Below are 13,367 nucleotides of genomic sequence, written 5' to 3' on the forward strand. Positions count from 1 at the left end.
TATATCTTAATCATTTAATACTTGTAGTTTTTACAGTGATTTTTTCAATAGTATTTATTTTCTATTGTCCTTTAAGATGGCAGATAGAAAATTAAAATCTCCATGTGATGAAGAAAGTTTTTAGAAATCTAAATCTCTAAGCTTTTACGTTTACTGGACATCCAAAAACGTACTACTATAAAATGATATGGAGACAAAAAATATTATCATTCATCTGGGCTTCCTTTGCATTTAAAAGGCACTGCTGAAGGTCTCGTTAAAGGTCTTGCTTTACAATATTGACTCACGTTATCCCTACTAAATGATTCTTTTGTCACATCAGCCTCTTTTCCCTGAAGATGGGGGGAAAGTGTTTTATCTTCTGCCATCGAAATCCATACCTCTGCACCCACTCAGGAGGAAGCATAACATTTACAGCAAATGTCACAACAACATGATGAAACAATAGGCAGAGGAGTCATGTGAGATTGGGGCAAACACAGTAAGTGACATTTCAGATGATTTTAGAGTACTTAACCTTATTATTAGAATCCTTTTTAAAAAATCGTTTGAATCTGCTGGAAAAAAATTATTTAAAAAATAGTACAGCAGAGCCAGACACTAATGTTCAAATAGAAATAAACCAGCTGCTTGGCTACTGTTAACAGAGCTATCAAATAAATCTACGGACTCTAAAATAATGGTGTTGATATTCACGGAAACATTTGAACCCGCAGGCCCACAGTATTAACAATAAAGTAACTAGATAGGTAAAGACATTTCTGACTACAGCTGGAAATAGAAACTCCTGAGGTTTCAGCTCCCCAACCAAGTTTACAAATGAGTAAAACAAGTAGCTCCAACAAGCCGAGTTCAGGAGTGAGCATATGCAAGAAATAGAAGAAATGGAACAGAAGTGGTCAGAGCAGATGGAGACTCACTCTCACATGTGATTTGCTGGCTTGAAGACAAACATGCTAATGAGTTTTCCCTACTAGGAGTCAGTACTGATAACAACAACAAAAAATGAACTCGTTTCACACTTCACAATTCACTACCCACCTTCCTGACACCGATCCCTCACAACAAAGTTGTTGGGGTAGGCATCACTACCTTTTACTAGATAAAGAATCTGAGGTCAGGGCAAGTTTAGCAACTTAACCAATGATGACAAAGTAGTCGGTTTTGGAGCCAGGTTCCTGTGGAGCCTGTCGAATGGAAGACCCATACTTTCGAATTGGCTGTGCTGTTTCCTTAGCGGGGACTTATGAGTAAATTCTCCTCCTACTTCTGTCTTAACCTCCATCTAAATTATGCAGGACATGTGAATTTACAAGAGAAAAATTTTCCTTTTGTCTAAGCCTCAAGATCAGCCCGAGATACAGCGCTACTTTCCTGTTTCCTAAGTAAATCCTGTAGAGTAGATCCCGTTCATTTACACGGGCTGTGAAAGAATTAGGTGGCATGCTTTTATACTTACAGGTCACAGAATAAAGGTTCATTCAAATGTACACCGTTGAACTATTTTAAAATGAAAACTCACCTGTGCTGTTTAACCAAAGATGGTAAAATCAGCCTGTTTTGCAAATGGTGAACCAAGCAATCGGCTTGGCTTTTCAAAGTGTAGTTGATGTGTATTTTTCATACCTTAAAAATATTTCTATTGATATGAAATTACACACTATTGTTAATCTTGGAAGATTTCTGTAAAAATCATACTAAACCCAAAATGATTGTTAATCAAGAATTGCTGAAAATATTTGTTTTCCTCTTTTTCTAGTGTAGGTGGAAGCATTATGTGTAACACAGCTAGGATATTAATTTGTGGTGAGTTTCCATCTGAGTTCTGCTCTTTACCTCTCCAGTATGAATTATATTACAGACCTCTGTAAGTACAACACAGCACAAAACCACATGTTAGCCATCAGGGTTGAATTTTTTGTTTTGGGCCACGGAGAGGCTACCCATCAGTGCATAAAGGTCTGCCCACCTGGCCTTTTGGATCATAGTTCAGGCACACAATTAATTCATTATGAAGTAAGTCACTGCTTGCTTTTGAACTAGTCTTTCCAGCTTTGGAGGTGAATGTCCTGTCACTGACCTGAAGAAAAACCTCTACTCTTTCAAACTCCATTAAATCACATTTCCTTCTGTTTTTTTTTTCTTTTTTTTTTTTTTTTTTTTAATGGTGGGGGTAGAAGGAAAAGTTTGTAACAGAATACGTTCTATAAGTAGCTGAAAAGTGAGGGCACTCTAAACAGATATTTGTGACAATAAAGGCTTTAGGAATATAAAAGAGATTAAGACAGTATAAACAAATTTCTTTAATTGTCATTCTTCAATGTATATTATTTTGAAATTTAAATATAGGGTTGCATAATTTGGGACACTCAATTTAATTTAATAGGTCATAAAAAGTTTGAAGAGAAAATCTCACCAAAATTTTCCATTTACTTCCAATCTCACAATTATATATTTTTTGGTTGTTCTTTTATGGTGTACTAAGTACTGTGTGTATGTATATATATATATATATATACATATATATATATATATATATATACACACACACACACACACACACAAAATACTTAGAGGAATGAGGAAGATACATATATTCTTTCATTATATATATATCCATATATATATGTATATATATATGGATGCATATACATATATTCTCTCATTATACATATATTATAATTATATATATATATATTATATATATAGTTAGTAACAAACCATGTCTCTCCCCATACTCCCCACCTTCCCCCCTCCAGAGAAATAACCATCATGCTAAATTGTATGTTTATCACACCATTAATCTGTGTAAAATACACTTTCGCTGCATATACTTTCCCAATCAAGATATTGTACTGCTGTTTCTGAACCTAATAAAATACTCTCATGCTGTAAGTGGTCTTCTGCACCTTTTAGCACTAACAATGAATTTCTAAGAATCATACATGCTGTTTAATGTAGTATAGTGTGTCATTATTTTTTTGAAGGGCACAAAATTCATCCAGAGCCGATTTAGAATCCAGACCCTTTAGTGCTGAGAATCACATTCCTCAAATTTAAAGGAAATGGAAATCTAAGGTTTTTAGAAATATCTGTGACCAAGTTGTTCTTTTCCCGGAAAGTGATTAAAGGGTCACAGAAAACTGACCAATATTGAGATATAAATGCATTAAAACAAATACAATACCTCAGCCAATAGTTCAAGAATCCCACTTATATCTATGATAACAAACACATGTGAAGAACTTATTCTATCTGGTATCACATTTTAGAAAGGAAAATGAAAAAAAGAAAGAGGGACAGCAGGATGGTGAGACACAAGAATAGATGAAGAATCTGGAGATAATGTCAAGGCCTGAATTGTTATTCTTCAGATAGCTTCCAGGTAATCATAAGAGAGATTCTATCTCTTCTGCCCAATTTCCTTGGAAAACTGAGAGAAATTTTTGAAATCTAGAATGCAGGTGTATTCCTCTAGAGAAGATATATATTTGCTTTTCCAGACACGTAGGGGCCCTAACAAATCCGGGGCACTTTAAACCAAATTAACAGTTTGAGGTTATATAAATTTGGGATACAACTCCATGCAAGTACTAGCTTCTGGTGAAAACTTCTCAGGGAGAAATTCTGTCCCTGTATCCAGACACTTCTGGTGGCAGGGGTGAGGAGCTCACCAACACAGCATAGGTACGGACTTTTGAAATTCCAGCTTAATATTTCATGTTAGATTATCCTCCTTGGTCAGTACGGAGCTTTGCCTTCTTTCTCTTGAGTTTTGTGAGGCCCTAAAAACCAAAACTCAAAACTGAAGTATACAAATGTCCTCAGAGCAAAAGTGACTTCACTGGTTTCAATCCTTTGCTTATTAGGCATAACCTCTGGTTTTCTGCCTTCAATTATATTGTAGCCTGATTTTACAATTTATAAATAATGTGTGATACGTATATGGGTGCGTGTGCGTGCGTGCGTGCGTGTGTGTGTGTGTGTGTGTGTGTTATGTGTGTATGAAATTACAAAGACACAGATATTGGCATAATGTACTGAAGACATTTCTATCAGTCAGGCTAACTATCCAAAATCAACTGGGTTGTCTCAGGAAATAGCAAAGAGAGTTCCCTATAAGTGTTTTAGTGGAAGTTTGGTAATCACACATCAGGAAATGTACATGATCCAAGAATCTGATATTTGATCAGTCTCTTTCAGCCCTCAGTTACCATGACTCTTATAAAATTCAAGGGAAGAAACATGTTACAGTTATATATGAGATGTTACTGTACAGCCTTCCCTGCATGGGGCAATTCATGGTAAGGAGGAATTATAATAACAGAAAAGAATAATCAAGAGTTTCAGTCAATTGATGGGGTCTTTTGGGGGTGCCTGGATGGCTTAGTTGGTTGAGCATCAGACTCTTGATTTCAGCTCAGATCATGATCTCACATCTTAAGGTTAATGAGTTCCAGCCCCACGTAGGGTTTTGCTTTGATGGTGCAGAGGCTGCTTGGGATTCTCTCCATCTCTTTTCTCTCTGCCCCTCCCCTGCTTGTGTGTGCTCTCTATTTCTCTTCCTCTGAAATAAATAAATAAACTTAAAAAAAACTGATAGTGTCCTCAAAACAGCCTATTTCACAAGAATGGCTATTAATAGACAGTTGCCTTTGCTTAGCCTAATGCCAAAACTACATAGAAAAATTCTTGTTGACTCACAATTTTATTTTCCTCTATTTTTACATCATTGGTTTCAATAAATTATGTGTTGAAAAATGTTATTAGGGTTGACTGCATGAATTCAGATCAATTTCCTTTAATATTTCATTCTTCAAAAACAGAGTTCATATCTTATTCATCTTTATATTCCCATTCCCAGGAAAAATGGCTGGCACTTAGTAGGTCCTCAGTAAATGTTTGCTCAGTCGAGCCCTATGTTCCTCAGCTGGAATACTCCTTCTTTTTTTCATCACTCACCAGGGAGAACAAACCTACTTTGACAGGCTGTTCTACTGAGAGATTTTCTAAGGTTGTTTTTGCGTATTTATGGGTCTACCCCCATCAGAATAAAAACAAACATAATAGTACTGAGCTGCACAACTGCTGGGCAGTGTATACTCAGCATCACTAAAAGGTTTTTTTGAGGATTACATTTCAACATTTTCAAACCCTGACTGTCATCCAAACTTTGTAAATAAGATCAAGTTTATTCAATTCCATATATTATAAGCCTACAGAAAAATAGCTAAGAACAGGTGGCTTTAAAGTTCAGTTCAGAAATTGCACTTTGTTTTACAAGGCTCATCAAGGATCTAATTTTTAAAAGAACCAAAATAATAAAGAGCCTTACCTCAGCATGAGGAGTAGGTGGCAAAACTGAAGTCTCATTTTCAGTAACGTTACCGGTTGGCCCATTGTTTGGTGAGCTGGGGCCAGACCCTGGAGAGCTGCTACTGACTGAGGATTCTGAAAAACATTGTGAAGCACAAACAGATTCATGACAAACATACAAAGATGAGCTTTAGTTATACTCTAAGTAACATACAGCACAGAACACTCTTTTCCTTCCCTACGGGAATGACAAGCACCATTTCAGTACATTAAAAAACAAAAACAAAAACAAAAACAAAAACCTGTGGAAACTTTTGAAACATTTCTGAATTTTCATACCACTTTTCTCCCTTTGTTTTCACTGTTAAAAATACAACCCAGTACTCAATAATTTCTAGAAAAGTAAGGATATCCACTTAGAGATCATTATAGAAGTTTTTGATGAAAAAAAAATATAGAAGTTCTTTGGTATAAATTCTGAAACACATCTTTCTCACTGCCTTTCTGTCTATATATTTTGCTTACATTTTGATTAATCTGCTCTTTATCTTTGATTCTTTCTTATTTGCTGTTTTTTGTTTTTAATTTTTTTTAACAATTATTTTTGAGAGACAGAGAGAGGCAGAGTATGAGCAGGGGAGGGGCAGAGAGAGAGGGAGACACAGAAGTTGAAGCAGGTTGCAGGCTCTGAGCTGTCAGCACAGAGCCCGACGCGGAGCTCAAACTCACGAACTGTGAGATCATGACCTGAGCCGAAGTCGGTCGCTCAACTGACTGAGCCACCCAGGCACCCCTTTGCTGTTCTTTTAATGAGAAAAACACACATTAAAAAAATACTTCAAGGAGCTTCGTCTCCCCTAGACTCCTAATTCTTGTCCTTCCTTGTGTGACTACTGTTTTCTCATTAATGTCTCATTTTCATATCCTGTCTTTAAAAACAAAAACCAAAAAGTTATTTTCTTATATCTGCCTTGTCATTTTAAACCTATATTATTTATATCTTGTGTGTGATATTCAGACCGAAGTATTTCCTTATTTAGAAATCACTGCCATGAGCACTAGAACTCAAGGCAGCAAACAAATGCCGCTACAGGATTCTACAACATTGTACTGGATGAGTTCTGGAAGGGGAGGCAGCAACTGATTTTTTGGGATCACTGAGAAAGTCTCAGAAAATAAGTGATATTGCACCTGGTGCTTGAAGAGAAGTGGTTCATGATACGCAGGCAATGGAGAAGAAGGGAGTGGAGGAGAAGGCATCGCAGGCATGGGGATGTGCCAAGGCTTAGAATTTTACAATAACATGGCTTTGGTGGAAAAGGGGCAGAAAACTCTGGAATTTAAAAAAGAGGGAGATGGCAAGTCATTCCCATGTCAATTATTGGGAGGAAAGGGGGCATAGGTTTGGAAACAGCATGCACTTGAACCTGTATCATGGGGAAGACAGATGTACAGATGTGAGAACAGCAACGTCAATTTAACTGCTATGATGCTATGAAGTCTCTGCCTAGATAGTAAAAGTAATTAGTATTAAGTTCCAAACACAGCTCATCCCAGTTACATGAAAGCTGGCAGAAGAAGGGGGAGGAGTACAGGTGACTAAAGCTGTCTGTCTGGTAGTCCAGATCCCCCAAAGACATTTAGAATAAGTACAACATACTAGTTTAAAAAAAATCTGCCAAAGTGTCCACAAGTCCTAGCTCACTGAGCAGAAATGTGTGTCTAAAAAACATACAAGTCTCTCTTTGAAAACACATTATTTCCTCAGAGGAAAGGGGCAGTCATTATCTCACAAAATTAGGGAGGGAGAAATATGGTATTTAAAAAAAAAAGAATGAAAGAAACTTGAGCAAAACTCCAGCACATCATAACCCCTTTAAGTTAGAATTAATCATTATCCAGATTGGTATTGAGCAAAACTCTGCTGCAATATGGCAAGTTACTGTGGGGGGAAAGTTACAATCAAGAAAAGATCGTAAATAGAAAAGAACTTTGGGTTATATAAATATTACCTTAGAGAATCAGATTCTAAAGCGAAAACAAACAAAAAAAGCAAAGCAATGTATATGTATTTCTTGTTTCTTCAGGTTTTCCTGTTATGAGGTAGCATATTCTCTCCAATTAGAAAAATCACTCATATCTACTTAGACAATGATATTTTCATCTTCTTTACATTCATGAAAACAGATTCACTCCCCAACACCCCAAACCCACTAAGTTCCTCTATTATAAAAACTTAATTAAGATTTTTATTTACGTAAGTACAAATATGCATTCTGAAAAAGAAAGTCTGTAGCGCCGAATTTAGAATTGTCCAAATTAGTGATGATATTTGATATTAAAAATAAGTATAAACTTTACTATTTATTTATTTAACAGGTCTTATCTGTCAAGGAAAAAGTTTCCAATAATACTTTATTTGGATACACATATTAATCTATCAGGATTGCATGGGAGATGATGCATCTTTTTTTTCCTAAATAACCTGCCAAACTACCAAGTCACATTACTATTCTGTATTTTTCACCTCCACCACCTTTGCCCTATTGTCTCCCCAAACTGCACACTATGATGGCCACAGGAGATACAGACAAGTCATTTTTAAATTATTTATCCTTTACCTGCTAAGGATAAGATCTGATCTTAGAGGAATAATAGCAACTGACTAGATTGGTACAACCATGGAAAAAAATGGTTGCAAATGACCACTTCTTTATTGATGCAACTGAAGGAAATGACCAGATACAATGCATAGCTCCAAGTAGGTACTCAGTAAACAGTAGTCCGTACTATTACTTTGGCTAGCCTTTTTGGTTCTCATATCCCTAGGTCCTCTCTAATTTCAGACCAGGTACAACTGGGACTAGAAAGCTTTGTAAGACATCAGGTTGAATTTCCTAACCTGTTCACCCCACCACTAACCAGGCAGCTAAAAAAATAAGAACTCTTCCATTTGAGACTAGTGAAAATGACAGTTTCTTTCCCTTCCTAAAAGGCAATATATCCCCCTCCTGCCATAAGTCCCAGTTCACTAGTAAACACATAAAGTCATTTATGAGTTCTGTAAATTTGTTGAAAAGTCAAGGTTTTGCTGTTCCACATAGTTTAATTTTCCCAGATGCATTTTGTACATTCATGTCTGAGTATGGGGGAAGTGTTCTTCTTGGACCTCCCTCTGCTCATTTCTGATCAAATTTCATTAAAAGTTATATTCTTCTAGTTGGCATTCCTAAAACGGACTGCCTGTTTCTGAAAAGATTAAGGTGAGCTTTGGCATTCCCTAGTTACGCCTAGATTGACACATAGTTCTGTTTTTCATTCATTTCCTATTTAACACAGTTGGTGAATGCATGGCAGGGTTTACTGAACTACTTGTGAGTTTTCCATATAATTGCCTTTCAAGAAATGTTTCTCCTCAAAATAACTTTAATATGCAACAGCCATGTTTATTCTAAACTATTTATTTTCATTCCTCCTACCAGCATTTTTTAGTGTATGTCTGCCCAGTCCTCAATTACCTGTCACCTCAAACATTCGCTTCTTGAATGAAGTGACAACATTTCCATCCTTCCGCCTGAGTAAGGGGCTGCTTCTCCTCTCTGCCACTTTCTGTTTTAACCTGGACCGCACCTTCAAGTTGGGCTCAGAGGCTGGGGATTGAGACAAAGAAAATAGATAAAAATTAAAAAATAGAGAGCCAGCTGCTCCTGTGTATAAAAAACGGCTCACCCTTTTCTTGGTTCCTTCTCATCTCAAATTAAAATTCCAACCATGTAAAATAAGGCATTAACTCTAAATGAATGAAACAGACAAATATAGTAATTATTTTTATGAAATGTGCAAAATGTTTTCCTACTTCTCTAAATATGAAGTGAAAAAAGAGTAAAAATATAAAGTTTTCTACTTATTTTATCTGACAGAATTGGGATTGCTGGGAGGTTTAATCATTAAATATGTTTGGGTCAGAGTAAGATTTATTATACGTCATTGTCAGCTCTTTTAATTCTCCCAAGGGTGAAACGCAATACCACAAAAACAGTACCCTGATGTGATTTTTAGAGACTCTGGCCTGACTTCTGGTAATAAGAAGACACCTCTGTAGCATATAATTTATGTCTAATTCTGATTCCTGGAATATTTCTTTGTTGGTAGTTTCTAACCTGATACCCTGAGAAAATATACTTGGTATATTAACACCAAACCAAGAAGAATCATTATGAATAAAACTTTCTACACATTTAGTATACATTCAAATAGAAAGAAAGGGTGGCCAAGCCTTAGATTTGAAAGTTCCGAGTTAGGTTATATGTTCCAAAGTACAAATGCACATTATACATTAGTATACATACATTAGTATTTCTTTGGTTAAACTATTCTAGGTAGTGATGTTCTCTAATTTAGTAATTATGTATTAGGCTTCTACGTAATTATACTCTAGAAGAATGGGAACACTGGATTGAGCCCCTATGTAGTACAAGTCAGTGATGGTAACGAAAATGGTGATGATGTTGATGATGACAGTTATGAAAAGAGTGTTTCCAACGACAACTAACATTCATGTAGTGATTCCCATGTTCACTACTGTTGTAAACACCTTGTTAATATTAACTTGTTTAACCATGAGAAAAAATCTATATGGGACAGATTCTATTTATACCTTGATTAGATTAATGAGGCAACGAACACAGAGAGGGTAAGTAACTTGCCCAAGGTCTCAGAGATAAAAAGGGATGACACCATGATCTGTACCTAGATAATCTAGATCAAGTCTATTCTTCTAAATACCAAAATATTTCTGCTCCACCCTTCCTTGTATATGAACATGATAACAATTATAAACCTTTTCCCAAAGGATTACTAATCATTTGCGTTAGATATGATGGTATCATGCAGCTAGAGTTTTCGGTGAGTGAAATGTTTTCTTTGAAGGAATTTTATATTTTTGCCTGACTGCAAAGTGTGTCAAAGTAAAACTTAACAATCTTTTCTTTCTTATCCCTCTTTATTATTGATTTGTTTTTATGTTTAGACTTCAAATATCTGCATGTTCATTTTGTCTTTTTGTTTCTGTTTCCCTTCTCTGCAGCTTGACGTTGGATGAAGAACCCCTACATTTTAGCTTTACTTGGAATGAGCTTGGTGAAATAGGAACTTGAAAGAAATATCCAGTTACAAAAATAAAACAAGTTAATTTTTTTTATGTTATATACCTGATTTTATGGCCGAAAACCCTGAAAAGTTAGAGATGGGTGGCTTGAAAGTATTGCAAAAGTAGAAAATGAAAAAGGGGGTAGGCAGAGAGCAGGACTGAGAGCAAGAAGCTCAGTGCCAGAGCCCTGATATGTACTATTTCCTGGGGCCCCCACCTTGAGGCAAAGAAGGTAAACAGTTTGGGTAAAGGATTAAGGTTCTTCCAGACCTTCCAGGAGTTGTCAATCCGCTTTATCTTAGTGGAGAAGTCTGAATTTGAATTACTAGCATCTGATTCAACCAGGATTAAAGGGAGAAAATAAAACTGTATTAATTCACTTAGATATGTTTCCCTGTACATGTTTATTTTTAAATTCCTTTAAAACACCAATTGTTGTCTCTAAAAAGCTGTAAGTTAATATATTCATCTGAAACCTAGAAAGGAAGAAATGAGGAATTTCTATGTACTAACTCTTATTGCTTTCCACTGTGGCCTTGCTTATAACCTGAAGACAAAAAATTACAGATTCTCAGACTTTGATCTAGACATGCCTTGATGATGAAATCTAAGTATAAAATGCTACCGATTGACTGGCTCTCCAGAGGAAGACTATCAATTGATTAATCACTTAAAAGGATGGAGTAGGAAATGCACTATGTTTTCAGTGAGAAGAGGTGAAGTCCACTTCCCAGCTATGGGATACTCAGTAAGACTCCAGTACTCTCTGAGCCTGGCTCTTCATTTCTGAAACATAAAAATCTAATACTTCCTTTATTTTAGAGCTATGGCCACCTGATTAGATACCTGAAAATAACTGTGAAGATCTAGATGAATGCAAGGGAAGGAAAGGTTTATGGAACTTTCATTACTGCTACTACTGCCAAGGATGGCAGGAATGACCCAGTCAGCACTGGGTCCCCACTCTCCTGATTTTCAGTCCAGCCCCCTTCTCTCTCCTAACACACTGTACCAGTTGGGGCCGAGTTTCTGCAATCAAGACTAAAATGTGCCAAAAAGCTTGGAAAAACAGCACATGCCATTTAAACATTCTACATGAAACCTAGAATTCCGTAAGCTTTTCAGGGAAAAGAAAATGATTTGTCAGGTCAGCACATAGCTTTAATTCCTATGTTTGTTTCAGAGTGGGCTGGATATACCGTTCTAAAATTTCTTTCAAAGGTCGACACAAAAAAAGTGAACACCAGACTAGGAATGAGAAGTGGGTTCTGGTCTTGTAGCTATCAGCTGCTAAAATCAATAACCTTGAATAATTCCTAGTCTCTGAATGTCAGTTCATTTATGCAAATCAGCTATAGATTACTAGTAGGGCATGGAGTACCTTGGCTTTGGGTAAATTACTTTGTATCTTTAAACCTCAGTTTTTCATGTTAAAATGGGGACAGTTTTTTTTTCCCCTCCATGTGCCCCAATAGACTCCATTTTACATCTTTGTCTGAGCCCATAAGGCTGAGTACTGGGGTTGCCTCACTCTAGTCCTTTGCTGGTTTTATTTCCTTTGGGCTCATCTCTGGGTAGGACTGGTTAGTGATAAAGGATTAAGGAGGAGGGAGGGGCCAGGGTATCCTCTGTTCTCTCTGCCTCAGTGTTGCATCACTGGCTAGAGTTTTGTTTCTTTCTGATTTCATCTCCCTCGAGAGGCTTCTGCTCCATGGTTCCAGCTTTCCCAGCACTCCAGAAACATTATTTACTCTCCTTGCTTTTTCAACCCTAGGGGTGGGAATCGTTTCTCGCTGCTATTTTCTGGGTGCCTCAACATCCCTAAGCAGTTGTAAAGTACTCCTTTCATAAAAGTCTATGACCAATATTGTGAATGTTCCGTTTCCTACCAAGACTCTGATTAACCAAGTCCCACGTACTCTGCCAAGCTTTTGTAGAATTAAATTAAATCATGCTCAGTAAAGGATAAACCAGTGCTTCTCAGTCAGGGAAGATGTTAACACCATGGGACAATTGGTAATGTGTGGAGATATTTTTGATGGTCAGTATGGAGTATAGCTGTTAGGAATCTAGTGGGTAGAAGCCAGAGATGCTGCTAAACATCCTACAATGTACAGGACAGATCCCAGAACGAAGACTTGTCTGGACTCAAATGTCTATACTGCCAAGTGTGAGAAACCCTGGGGTAAGAATCTGTAAATGGCAGTTGTTAATGACTATGCTACACTGAGATGATCAAAGGAGATAATACTATCTGTTAGACATTCTCAAAGAGGATGTGGAAGAGTAAGAAAAGATCATTAGAAATCAGGGAGTACTATACATCACTTGAAAATAATTAAGTGTTCAGTATATTTTTATACTTAGAAATTTATTTCAAAACATTTTTAATATCACTGGTATTTCTATAGAAAGCAAAACAAGTCAACTTCATGTAGAAAGATGTAATTCTCAATTTTTGGTAGGATACTACTTGAAGCATTGTGATATTTTTATCTTTATCAGCTGAGGACATAGTTTTTAGTTTTTTAGTTTTTTTTTTATAGTTTATTTTTTTGAGACAGAGAGACAGAGAGACAGAGAGAGAGAGAGAGAGAGAGAGAGAGCACCAGTTGGGGAGGGGCAGAGAGAGAGGAAGACTTAGAATCCAAAGCAGGCTCCATGTCGACAGCAGAGACCCTGATGAGGCTCCTGGGGCTTGTGAGGCTCATACTCAAGAACCGAACCTTCAGATCATGACCCGAGCTGAAGTCAGAAGCTTAACTGACTGAGCCATCCAGGCGCCTCAAGGACATAGCTTTTTAAAAACTAGGAATCACTGATATTCAGTAAGTGCGACATAAATTTATTTTTTCAAAATATACAATACACTGGGGTGTCCTGGGTGGCTTATTGGTTAAGT

The 13,367-nt window shown here is 36.7% G+C and overlaps 1 protein-coding gene across 24 annotated transcripts in view; it reads right to left on the minus strand.

Moving 5' to 3' along the window:
* HDAC9 (histone deacetylase 9) overlaps nucleotides 1-13,367 on the minus strand; it is a 931,635-nt gene that overhangs the window by 393,278 nt on the left and 524,990 nt on the right. For 17 of the 24 annotated variants that reach the window (XR_005789365.1, XM_040472481.1, XM_040472487.1 and 14 more), the window contains 2 exons: nucleotides 8,835-8,966; nucleotides 5,336-5,451 (listed from right to left, as the gene is read on the minus strand). Coding sequence is in view for 23 of the 24 variants with exons in the window: in XM_040472481.1 (XP_040328415.1) it covers nucleotides 5,336-5,451; nucleotides 8,835-8,966 (248 nt within the window). In the remaining variant the exon portion in view is untranslated. The remainder of the gene's footprint in view (nucleotides 1-5,335; nucleotides 5,452-8,834; nucleotides 8,967-13,367) is intronic. The other 7 variants (XM_040472497.1, XM_040472496.1, XM_040472495.1 and 4 more) reach the window with 1 other exon arrangement.

The sequence above is a fragment of the Herpailurus yagouaroundi genome, unplaced genomic scaffold (assembly GCF_014898765.1).
Source record: "Herpailurus yagouaroundi ecotype Mexico unplaced genomic scaffold, PumYag 100, whole genome shotgun sequence".
Taxonomy (NCBI): Eukaryota; Metazoa; Chordata; class Mammalia; order Carnivora; family Felidae; genus Herpailurus; species Herpailurus yagouaroundi.